This window comes from Pituophis catenifer, unplaced genomic scaffold (genome assembly GCF_029215685.1).
Source record: "Pituophis catenifer annectens isolate HBS135680 unplaced genomic scaffold, rPitCat1.0.hap2 SCAF_8, whole genome shotgun sequence".
Taxonomy (NCBI): Eukaryota; Metazoa; Chordata; class Lepidosauria; order Squamata; family Colubridae; genus Pituophis; species Pituophis catenifer.
This window is the reverse complement of record NW_027256888.1, coordinates 23,351,725-23,364,556: the sequence shown is the minus strand read 5'-3', so window position 1 is coordinate 23,364,556 and position 12,832 is coordinate 23,351,725. Positions and strand designations below refer to the sequence as shown.

The 12,832-nt window shown below is 42.6% G+C and overlaps 1 protein-coding gene across 1 annotated transcript in view; it reads left to right on the top strand.

Annotated features, from left to right (window-relative positions):
* Positions 1-4,862: 4,862 nt before the first annotated feature.
* The window catches only part of SLC2A9 (solute carrier family 2 member 9), a 101,735-nt gene continuing 93,765 nt past the window's right edge, over positions 4,863-12,832 (top strand). Inside the window, exons 1-2 of the mRNA XM_070948180.1 lie at positions 4,863-4,914; positions 12,543-12,641. Coding sequence (XP_070804281.1) covers positions 4,864-4,914; positions 12,543-12,641 — 150 coding nt within the window. The 5' untranslated portion in view covers position 4,863. The remainder of the gene's footprint in view (positions 4,915-12,542; positions 12,642-12,832) is intronic.

Here is a 12,832-nt window from a genome sequence, read left to right as displayed (position 1 = left end):
CTGGCCCTGCCCTAAGGAGGCCAGGGGCCTCCTTATGGGGGCGAAGAGGGGCTTACAACACAGTCTCTGTGCAGTGCCATGATCCACAAGCTGCTGCTGGTGCTGCATAGCTACCTGGGTGGCCTCTTCGTGGGCGGAGGCCTTCAGGTGGGGGCCCCTCGCCTCTCCCCTCCCAGCCACTCCTCACCTGGCCTGAGAAGGTAAGGCCAATGGCAGGGGAGGAGACCAGCTCCAGCCCCACCATGCTTGCCTAAGGGCTGCTTGGTGGGGTGACAAGGCAAGGCTGGGCCGTCTTTTGGGCCCAGCTCTCCCACAACTTTACCGGGCGGGCAGATGAGGGCCGGCTGGAGGAGAGGCAATGTGAATGGCACAATCTTGCAGCCCCTGGCCACCTCCATCTGCTGGCAGCCACAGCAGGCAAAGCCCAGCAGCTGCGGAGAGTCCGGGTGGGGGCAAGATGCAGGCTGGGGGCGTGGGACAAGCGGCGGTAGCTCAGCCTGGCTCTCTGCCAGCAGCCACGGAGGAAGGGCAGGGAAGGTGGGGATCAGGGATCGCAGCCAGCTGGGAATGCCAAACCTCTGCCTAGGCCAGAGCTGCCAGGGGGGTGGGCAAGGCAGGTGCTGTGGGGCATGCCTGGCTTGAAGTTCTCAGCCCTTTCTTTCTAAAATGGCCCAAAAGAGGGAGGGCAGGAAGCCCCCTACCCGGCCCATTTGTTAGATTCGGAGCCCTCACCAACCAGCCTTGCCTGCTGGCCTCTCTGACATTTCTGCATTTAACTTTGGAGCTGCTCAGGTGAGGGAATCCTGCCACATCCAGGGCCGGTGATATCCTCCGAATGGTGATCCCGGCTGCCGCCTCACAAGCCAGCCAGCCTAGTCCAAGCCTGCTGGATGCTCCTGGTCAGTTCCCCGGGGACTGTACCTCTCTGTCTCCTACCTCCCTGGGAGAGCCGCGTGACACCACAGAAAGCGAGGTCCTCCTGGATTGTTGCCTCACTCGCGCACCTGCCATCGTGCTTTCCTGGCACAGGGAAGCAGTTGAAGTGGCTCCATGCTGATCTCTGGGAGTTACAGTGGGAGCGGCAGCCCCAGGAGGCTGGCTTTGTGATAAGTAAGTGGGTTTTGGGTTGCAGTTTGGGCACTTGGTCCCTAAAAGATTCGCCATCACTGCTCTAGACTGTTATTTATTATTTTACTAGCTGTACCCGGCCACGCGTTGCTGTGGCCCAGTCTGGTGCTTCCGCTGGGCTAATAGAGCGAGGCTAAAATTCCAAACTCTCCACAAACATTTGGTGGGTGTGGCCAACTTGACGTCACTCACTTTCATCAGTCACATGACAGCCCCCAAGCGATGCCTACCCAGCTGGTGATTAGGGCAGAGAATTGGTTGCTAAAAAACAATGGGAACCACAAAATCCTCCATCTCCCTCTCTCTCTTTGTATCTCTCTATGTCTCTCTCTCTCTCCCGTCTGTATCTTTTTGTGTCTCTCTCTCCCTCCCTCTGTATCTTATGTCTCTCTCTCCCCCCCCGTATCTGTCTCTCCCCCTTGTATCTCTGTCTCTCTCCCCCTCTCTGTATCTCTCTCTCTCCCCCTCTCTGTATCTCTCTCTCTCTCTCCCACCCTCTCTCTCTGTATCTCTTTATGTGTCTCTCTCCCCCCCCGTATCTCTGTATTTCTCTATGTCTCTCTCTCCCTCACTCTCTGTTTATCTCTGGCCCGGCCTCTTCAGCATAACCCGCCATTGCCCTTACCTTTTCAGGCCAGGCCTTCGCAGCTCTCCGCAGCACAGCAGAAACTTGGGGGCCCCCTCCATCCTCCCTACACAGATGTTCTCTGAGGGCTCGACAGGGAGATGCATAGCAGGGAAGGGAAGGGAGGGAGGGAGTGTGGCGGGAGTTTGAGGCTGGTTTTGGGCTTCCCGCCCGAAGGAAGAAAGTGGCAAAGCCAGGAGCCACGCACACCCCACTGGACCCCTGCTGCGCAGTTCTCCTCTCCCGCCTGCCAAGGGCAGGGGAATGATTAAATCCCCTGCTCTTCCAGGCGAAACGAAGGAGGGTTGGCCATTCTCCCTCCTGCCTGTTTCCGCCCCCCAAAGCCTCCCCGGACCCCTTTTCTGCCAGAGGCCAAAATTTTCATGTAGGCTCCATGAAGTGCCAGAGCGCCCACCTGGGAATCAAAGGCGGTGCTGGTCAAAGGTGACCCTGAGGTTCCAGTTGCCTCCATCTCCCACTCACTGACTGGATTCGCATAGTGCCGGTTAGCGGCTAGTCTTTCTGACCTTGGGGCCCGTGGTAGTGCTGGGCCAGGCGTGATTCGGGCCAGGCGAGGGACAGAGGGTTCCCGCTCGGTGGACCCAGGTAGCCTCATTGCCAGGTGTTCTTTGGAGGGAGCCCCGAGAGCGGCTGGCGAGGGCGATGGGCAGCAGTGGCGGGCAAGGCTAGTTCGCGGGGTGGCCGGGGGAGGGGGAGGCCAGACCCAGGCTCGGGCGGGGAGCCAGCTGCCTACCTGCTGAGCCTGGTGGCAGGATATGGCCCTCGGGCGTCTCTGCCTTCCAAATGTGCAGTTTCTTAGAAGCAATATGGAGAGTCTAAATATAAGGAGCAGAAATCTGTTGAGCGTAATCAGGGCTGGGAGACTGCCATGTTGGTTTTACGTCCAGCAGATGGCGCTGTTTTTCAATGTTTTTCAATGTCTTTCAATGTTTTCCAATGTTTTTCATGTTTTTACCTGTCACAGATGTGACATGTATATAATATAGGTATATAAAAACACGCCTGTTTTTATAGTTGAAGTTGAATGCAAAGTTGTGTCAAAATTTGAAAGCAATCGGTGAAGAACTTTCAGAGATGTGCGGTTATGTACAAACGGATATTTACATTTTTATTTATATAATTATATTAAACTTACTGTATTATTTATATTAGACAAATTTAGTTTGCCATGTTTTTATATTGATTTATTGTTTTTGTCCCTGCTTTTAACTTTTCTTAGATTTTTAAAAAAAGGTTTTAATTTTTTTAAAGCTTTTAATATAATTTTAGTTTTGTATTTTATGCTTTTAAATTCCTTGTATCCCATCCCTCTTATGGTCTTTGACCATAATAAAAGTTACTTTGATTTGATGACAAGGGCAACAGAAACTTCATAAAACCTGGAGCATTGATAATTTTCTTCAACATTCAGAATGTTGAAGAAATATTATAGGGTTTCATGCTTGAGCAGGGGGGTGGACTAGAAGATCTCCCAAGGTCCATTCCAACTCTGAATGTTGAGAATTCTGTTACATTAGCTCAGAATGTGAATATGAATTACGGTACTATTAGTTAACAGAGACCATTATAGTATACTCATTCCTCATTTAACTACCCATTTTCTGACCAACATGCACATATATGACCAGATTTCATGTGCTTGACAACAATGCACACTGGAGTGAGAATAACATTGGGGTAGCTGTACAAGAGCACTTTATCTGAATGAGATGACAGCAACGAAACCTCCACAGTATTCTTATCGGCTATCTCTACACTATCCAATATGTATTTATTCTAGGGAAAAACTCCTTTGAGACATATTTGAAGGGAAATTGGGGCACCCTGGATCATTTCAATGACTCCTTTCTTTATCTTTCCTTTATTAATATGCTTTATAGGTCATAATGAAAGTTTTGTTGCAATTTTTTTCACAGATAAAGAACAATTTATTAGATATAATGTTCCTGGATTTTTTCATGGTAGTAACTAAAAATCCATAGATAAAAGAATTAAGGGTGCCAGGCATGAGTAAAGTGGGAATTCCTCTTTTATTTTTATCTTTTAATTACAAGCACAATTACTGATAGTTAACACTAATAATAGAAACCAGTTACATTTCACTCCTTCCTCACCAATTTCTTTTGATTTTATGGAAGCTCTGATTTTCAGAGAGGTTAAGATTTGTTTTCCTTAACCCACTAATATTTAATGTATGACTTTACCTTTTCCTTGGGCTTTTAATTTCCTTGGTAGTAGTCAAGAAAGGGGAAATTGACACATCATCCAAAAGTGACCAACTTGAACTTTAAGTTTCTTGTTATCATTGATTGAAGCTTTACACAAATTTAAAATTAAAAACTACCAAGGAAATTAAGAGTCAATTTTAAACTTGTTTGTGTGCTAACACATGCCATACTCTAAAAAAAAATTTCTTCTGGAAGTATCCACTGCCTCAATTTGAAACTCCCCAAATAATTTGGTTTTGTCAGAGAACTTGTCTACAGTCCACTTCTGATGTAAGATCTTTTATGTGGCACAACTCATTTTACACACACAAACCCGGAGGCCCACAAGAGGTCATTTGCCTAAATTTAAATTGGAAGTGGAATCTGAGGAAAACACTTTTCTTTGTAAAGATGCACCACCCATCATTAGATAGCATAAGTATGATTTTTTATTTTATATTTCAGATTTTTTGGATTTGAAGAACAAGTGGCAGTTGGAATGCTCTTATGGTCTCTCTTTAAAGTGGCAAATTTTAGATGAATGAACAGGGATGTAGAAGCCAAGTGTAAAGTCGTTCTGACACGGGAACTCTTTTTCAAGTTGGGAAAATCCCAATCCTCTGGAGAAAACTCTCCCCCACCTGGCCAAGGTCCCCCGCAGGACAAGGCGGCGACTTGCCTTTCTCTACTCGGCTTTCCAGCAGCCCGGGAACGGAGGCCTGCGACCTCTGCCTGGGCTCCAAGCCGCGCTCTTTCTTGTAGCTGGCGGCAACTGGCTCCGGGCTCCACCTTTTCGGCGCCCCGCCCGCATGCTGGGGCACAGGTAGAGGAGCTGGCAGTCGCGAGCGCAGACGCGCACCGAGGCCAGGGTAGCCGTCGAATATGGCCAACTTAGTGCCCCTCGTCGCAGCGCGTAGCCAACGAGGTAGAAACGTGAGTAGCTAAACGCGAACTCTCGGGGAAAGAGAGCCATCTTGCTCAGCAATTCACGTGGCTCGGCTGCACAGCGCAACCTGTGCGCGCCCGCTTCCTCGGAAGTGACCCATCCAGGACTCGCTCCCAAGAAAGCGGCGCCCGACGGTATTCGCCTTTCCCTGAGAAAGAAGCCAAGAGCTCCGACTTTGGCGACACAGTTGGAGTCTCCGGTGACAGGTGCCGCTCTTTCTTCCTTTGACCCGCAGGGTCGCCGCCTTCCTCTGCATGAGGCCGGAGTCTCTCAAGCGCCAGGAAGGAGAAGAGTAGGCTTGGTGCCCGCTCGCACTCCGGGACGTAACGCTTTCCTGCCCTTTCGGAATCGCGGGACCGATTCCCGGGAAAACGGGGAGGTACCGTGATAGCCCATCTGGCACCCGCGTACGCGGGGGCAGGGGGGGAGAGCTTACAGTTGACCGGCGCTCAGGGAACTGGGTTTCTACCCTCCAGTCAGAAACTGGGGAAGGAGGTTAAAAAGGGAGCAGAGAGAAGGGTGTTAGAGTGGTTAAAGGAGGGTTAGAGAGGGAGCAGCAAAGTTAAGAGAAATTTGGTACTGCACCTGTTGGTTTCATAGCTAAAAATACTACTCAACCTATAGTATTGAAGATCTCCAGGGAGATGATGTGGGTTATTATTAGGGGGATGGAAAGGAGGAGAATGCAGCCCCGCAGCAGAATACAGGTAGTTGTGGACTTACAATAGATCATTTAGTGACCATTCAAAGTTACAATGGCACTGAAAAAAGTGACTTATGACCGTTTTTCACACTTACAACTGGTTGCAGCATTTCCATGGTCAAATGATCAAAATTCAGATGGTTGGCAACTAGTTCATATTTATGATGATTGCAGTGTCCTGGGGGGGGGGGGGTGTCATGTAATCAGCTTTTGTGAACTTCTGAACAAGCAACATTAATGGGGAATCCAGATTCACTTAACAATGTTACTAACTTAACAAATGCAATGATTCACTTAACAACTTGGCAAGAAAAGTCGTAAAATTGGGCAAACTCACTTTACAAATGTTTCACTTAGCAACATAAAGTTTGGGCTCAGTTGTGATCGTAACTCGAGAACTCCCTGTACTGCCTTATAGTATTCTGTCTGCATTTTTCAGGGCACCAATGGTAGCCTGCGTCTTGCATCCCAGCCTGAATGGCAGCCTGCCCCCGGCCCTTCATGTGAATGAAAATAGTACACCTCACCCACCCATCCATTCTAAAGCCTGGCAGCCTCTTTTACCCTCTAGCTTCATTTTCTGCAGCCCTAGCTCCCATCTCTCCCTCCTAGGTCCCATCCAAGGGTCATTGTTGGAGAGGGGACCTGGCTAGGCCTAATCATTCTTAAGTGGAGTGGGTATACATGTATTGTCAGCCCTAAAAGTGGCCTAGTCTCTGTATTACAAGACCTATTGCTGCTCAGATCTTTTAAGAATTCACCATTTTGGCCTTGCAAAAGCCACCCCAGATCCTTCCCACATAAACTCCATTGGGGGTTCACTAGAAGCGTCACGGCGAGGCAGTCAGGGATTAGTGGGCTCTGAGGAGCTCCGCGAAATCCTGGGCTGACGAACCGCTGCAGAGGGGTCTTCAGACCGGATCTGTCCTGTAAGGACAGGGAAGAAAGAGTGGTACCTCGGAAGACCAAGAGGAACAGGCAAGTTCCTCCGAGATCAGAGGAAATTCTCTCTGACTCTGCAGCGGGGGGGGGGGGGGAATTACAACCGCCAGTAAGCTGGGGCAACCGGACCAAACACTGTGCAGGAGAGGAGAATTGAATGGAATATTGATGCTGGGTGAGTGACATCTAACTCATAGGCAGAAAGAAAAAAAAAAGAGGATTTTAAAAATAATTGTAAATGTCCTGGCACTATAACAGCGGCTAACAGTGGGAAAGGACGGAAGAAGATTAAGGCGGAAGTTATAAAGTGACAAAACTCGATCAGAAAATTTTTTTTTTTTTTCTTTGATTTAAGTATTTGGAGAACTTTAAAAAAAAATTAGAAGAATTAAGAACCCGAAAAGATCCTTCTTAAATTTGGGAACTTTAAAGGGTGGAAGGTTAAAGAATGAAGAAAAACCTGTAATAGAAAGGACTGGTTAATGACTTTAAATTGAAACTAAATTGGAATGTAACATGGAATTTGGACTATGCAAATCTGGACTGAATTTTAAATTGATTTGATGCATATATAAGGTGAAAAAGAAGAAGAAGAAAAATTAAATAAGTAAAACCTGTTTAAAGTGGACTGCAAACAAAATGGATACCTTTTAAGCTTGTTGATTGTAATAGTGGATTGTAGAGAGCCATCTTCAGGAGAAAAAAATTATTACAACACTGAATCTTTGTTTTGAAAAAAAAACTTGGACTTTGAAAGGGATAACAGCATGTGAGAATTTTTAAGGAGGCTTTGTTTGTTCACAAGTGTTTTGGCTTTGAGGGAAAAAAAAGAGGATTACAACATAACTTCAATTGAAATAATATCAACCTAGAAAGAACAAAATGGTGCAGGAACTTAAGGAAATTATGAAAATGATGTACTTATCATTGAAAATGGAAATAAGGGAAATGACCACAATGTTGCATGGAAAATTGAAACTTGATGACCCAAAAATTGACTTAGGATACACTCAAGCTGACAAAGAAATAACTAATGAGAAGCAAGAAAAAGAGACTGACAATAAAGAAGAAGACAAAGACAAGGAGATTGATTATGGAAAATTAAATGTTTATGTGGGTAGTAATAATAAAAAGGAGAACTTTAAAAATTACATTGGGATTAACAATGGAAGGAATAAAAAAAGGGGAAAGAAAGAAAGAAAAAAGGATAGAATAGAAAGAATATAAAAAACTTAAATGATTACACTGGGATTATCAGTGAGAACATAGGAAAAAGGGAAAAGGAATGGAAAAGAATGGGAAAGACAGCAAAATAGAAGAGTTTATGATTTTAAAAAACAAAATGATTATACTGGGATTAACAGTGGAAAGATAAGAAAAAGGGAAAAGAGAATTCAGGATTTTAAAATACAAAAGAAAAGAAAGGGAAAGAAAAATAAAATAAAATATAAAGATAGAAGGGAGAAAGAAATGGAAGAGGAATATGGGGTAAATGAAATGAATACTAGAGAAAAGATGAAATTGTATTTTTAATGAAGTGATTTTAAACTATATGGATGTATGATGAATGTAATAATTGGAATATTTTTAATTAATGAAGGGGACTATAATAACGAAGTCTTAATTACATATTTGGAATTTAACTAAATAAGAAAATAAAGCTGAAATTGGATTATGAATTAATTAGATATAATTAACTTTTTTATAAAAATGTTGAAGTGTATTATTTGGAACAGTTGATAAAGAAAAAAATATTTGAGATTGGAACAGGAGATTTTAAGAAAATAATTAGGAATTGTATTATGTTGTATGAGTTTAAATTTATGGGTACTGGAGTAAGATTGATAATTGATTTTTTATTGAATATGTTTAACTAATTAGTGAAATTATGATAAATGGGTTATTTTTAAAATAAGAGATAAGAATATAAATAATTGATGAAGTAATAGAATGATGATAATAAATTATTTAAGTCAATATGAAGAAATGATAAAAGGTGGGGATGTTTAAGAATTGAAAATAAGACTCAGAAATAAGAAGTTTAATATATGAAATTATAATAGTCGGGACATTTGGGTTAAGATAGATATTTAATTGGTTTTTACTAATATGTTGAATTGTATTATTTGGAATAGTTGATAAAAGAATCATTGGTGATTAGAATAAGAGAATTTAAGGAAATAATTGGGGATTGTACTATGTTATGTGAATTTAAATTTGGGATTCAAATTTTAAGGCGGGAAAAGAAAAACTGAACTATAATAGGATGAGAAGTTAAGATGAAGGGTAATATTGGTTTCTTAAAATTAGAGAGAATAAATGATATGAGAAAAATTGAACATATAAAATTGTGTTAAAGATGAACAAAAATCTGTACAAATTTAAGACCAGGCCAATATTCTGTTCAGAAAAGATGTATTATATGTTTGGGGGTTTAAAAAATAAAAAAAAAACTTTATTAAAAAAATAAACTCCGTTGGGGATCTAAATGACACTCCAATTCTCTTCACTTCAATTCCCTTCATTTTCAGTTTTACATAAAAATGAATCTATATTATGAAAGGTGAAATCATATAGGTGTTCTGTCCTTTTTCTCAGTTTTTGGGGGCAGTAGTTGCTGAGGAAGTGAGGCCTGATAAATCCCAGATTCAGAAAGCATGCTTTAAAGCAGAGGCAAACAGCATTATTCCATGGGAGAGCTATGCTTTATCTTTTCTATTTTCTTCCAACTATGGAAGAAACTTCTTTCTTTGGGGAGTGTCAGGGTCTCCCGGCTGAGCAAGGATATGGGTAGTAATGCAGCAATGTTACTGGAAGAGCAGAAAGAACTATAGATAGTTCTCAATTTACAACCATTTGTTTTAGTGACTGTTCAAAGCTACCATGGCACTGAAAAAAGTGACTTATGACTGATTGTCACTTACAACTGTTGTAGCATCCTCATAGTCTCGTGAACAAAATTCAGGCGCTGGGGAACTGGGCATGTGTTTATGACAGTTGCAGTGTCCTGAGGTCATGTGATCACCATTTGTAAGCTTCTCAGCTGGCTTCTGACAAGCAAAGTCAGTGGGGAAAGCCAGATTCACTTAACAACTATAGTGATTCAATTAACAACTGGTAGCAAATAAGGTCATACAATGGGCATAAAATGGGCATCACTTGTCTTGTTTAACAACAGAAATGTTGGGCTCAGTTGTGATTGTAAGTTGAGGACTATCTGTAGTTAGACTAGAAAGTATTTCCCAGATCTGCTTTTGTATCCATTGCTATTTTGTATACTTTGATGGCAAAAGCCCTCATACTGGAAAAGAAATTGGGTAATGTATGAGCTGTGGTGGCATAGTGGTTGCAGTATTGCAGGCTATTTCTGCCTGCTGCCTGCAATTTGGCAGTTCAGATCTCACCAGCTCAAGGTTGACTCAGCCTTCCATCCTTCTGAGGTCGGTAAAATGAGGACCCAAACTGTTGGGGGTAATATGCTGACTCTGTAAGCCACTTAGACAGGGCTGTAGAGCACTGTAAAGCGGTATATAAGTCTAAGTGCTATTGCCATTGTTGTAAAAATAGGCTGGGGATCTAAACAAGTTGTCTAAACATCCCCATTTACTAATTACAGATTCTCCCTAGGTTCATTCAATCAATTTTTCAGTTTAAAACTTTGGTACTAAGTGAAATTAAAGAGTCTTGAATTAAGAGAGACCTGGTTCAGTGCTAAATGCAATAACAATATGGCCTTTGCTTAAATGACTCCAGAAGAGGAAAGCCCAAGAAAACTTATTGTTCCGCTTTTTGTGAAGCTTTTCTGACCAGGACATTTCTCCTCCGGCTTTGTTGAATTGTCTACAGCATTTTCCATTGCATCAAAATGTAGCTGATATGCAACTCAGTCTTGCCCTCAACTGTTAGAAGGTCAAGGGCTGAATGAGGCCATAAAATACTTAAATTAGGTAAGAGAGAAATATGTCTTCTTGGACAAGACTTGGATAGGATTGTACTCTCCTTGAAAAACCTTGTTACTTATTTGAGCAGCTTGAGTTTTCAACTTTGAAGAGAGGGAAACATGCAAAAAGATGTAGCTTTGATAAATTGGGCACCTATATTTCTGGAAGCTGCCATTACTTAAATTTTCACACCCAACCTACAGTAGCTGTGTTACTAGTTTGTTTCTGGGGTCAGTTTATAATGCTGATAAATGGAATTTGTTTACTTGCTTATTTTTCTTACTGTCGTAGACTAGATTGCTATATGATGGCATAGAACAGTAATGGCTAACTTTTTCTGGACCAAGTACCCAAAGCATGCACGCCCCAAATCCCCAAAATGCAATGCGTGTGCGGCCCCTGCACATGCACCCCACCCCTGAGCATGCACATACAGCCCCTGCACATGTGTCCCATCCCCACACATACATGAGTGCCCCACGCATGCACGTCCCACACATGCACGCCCCCTGCACACAACCTGTCCCCCCACGCATGCGCGCACTCCCCCCAGGCCCCCACACATACAAAGCAGAGACCCAAAGACCAGCTGGCCAATGGGAGGCGCACGCACATGCGCGGCGGAGCTAAACTGGGGTGCCTGCTCACATGCCTACAGAGAGGGCGCTGCATGCCACCTCTGGCACGCGGGTCATAGGTTCGCCATCACGGGCATAGAACATAAGGATTTTTCATATTTTTCTGTTTTTCCAACATGCAGTCTTTGCCAAATTCATATTCAGTAGTCTTTATTACAGGTAAGAATTTTTGCCTGGGCTTGTTGACTAAAAGATGGAATAATCCTAAGGAAACGGGTAGAATACCTTACTGGGATTCATATCCAAAATAGAAGTGTGTATGTGTACCAGGTACATACAGTACTTACGCAAATGTAATTACTTTAGAGACTGAACCAGGAAATCTGTGATTCAAATTTTTGCTACAAGGATCTGTGTTTCAAGAAAGCAGTGCACCCTTTCCTATAAGCCTAATTATCTATCTTCTGTTTACATGAATATCCAATGGGTAATAATCAAATAATCATTCGATGTCAAGGATGACATGTAGAATATGGCAATTCATTATTTTTTGAAATTGTAAATAGGTAATTTAAGTCTGGCTATTTTTAGAAGTTTACCCCGTTCTGTTTTTGTTTTAATGAGACCCATTACTGTACAAAGAGTTCTATAATTGCTCTAGATTTTGATTATACTAGGAGAGAGTGACACTTGTTCATGCTATCTAGAAGTGAGGGGATTTGTATATGTGAGCATTAGATTGTGTGGAGGCTGGCCAAAATTATTAAAAAGTGAATTGTTACAAGTTGGTGCACTTGCTGGAAACTTTTTTCCTTAAGAATTTAAAAAAATAAGAAAATGATTCTCTGTAAATGATTAAGAAAAATGTTATAGAGAAGTCACTCATGAAATGAATCAACAGCATATTTCAGGAATTCTGATCCTGATTTATATTTCAACTTTTCCCATATCTTGCACCCCAAGTACAACTCCAAGAATTTCCAGCTGCCCATCATGGACAACACCTGAATTGATTTTTTTGGAGAACTATAGATTTAGATCACGGGTGTCAAACTTGCCACGTCATATTGCTGTCACATGATGTTTTGAGACGTTTTCCCCATTCACGGAACTGGGTTGGATGTGTCATGTGTGTGACGCATCCAGTCCGCGGGCCACCGTTTGACACCCCTGACTTAGACCATCAGCAGTTCTTCAAGCTGGAGAAGCTGGAGAAAGCTGGTATAAACAGAATAGACAGGTTGCTCAATTTCTTAGGTACCTCCTAAGAAATTGTTCTATTTTAGTTCCCTAATTAAATACATTTTCATATAAATTCCTTAAGACAGACAATTTCTCTCTGATTTTGGTTTAGAAAAATAAGATTTTCCAATCTGTATTTCTGCAAGTAGTGTTTACTTGTAATTTCTGTTGTTTCTCTGTACTCTAACAGTGTTCTCTTTTCATTTCAGGACTGGTCTATTAGTCTTATAACAGCATCTTTGGCTGGAGCCTTTGGATCCTCCTTCCTCTATGGTTACAATCTCTCTGTGGTGAATGCTCCGACTGTGGTGAGAAAATGATTTTTTAAAGTCTAAAATCGGTTTGATACAGCGATGGGATGTAGTAACAGAAAGTTTTTGCAGGATTGGTCTACACTTGTCCTGTGTTCCTTGTTTCTTTGTCCAGCTGTAAATTGGCTCTTTCTCAGCAGAAGAGGAATGAAGATGTTTTCAGGCAGTGGTGGGATTCAAATAATTTA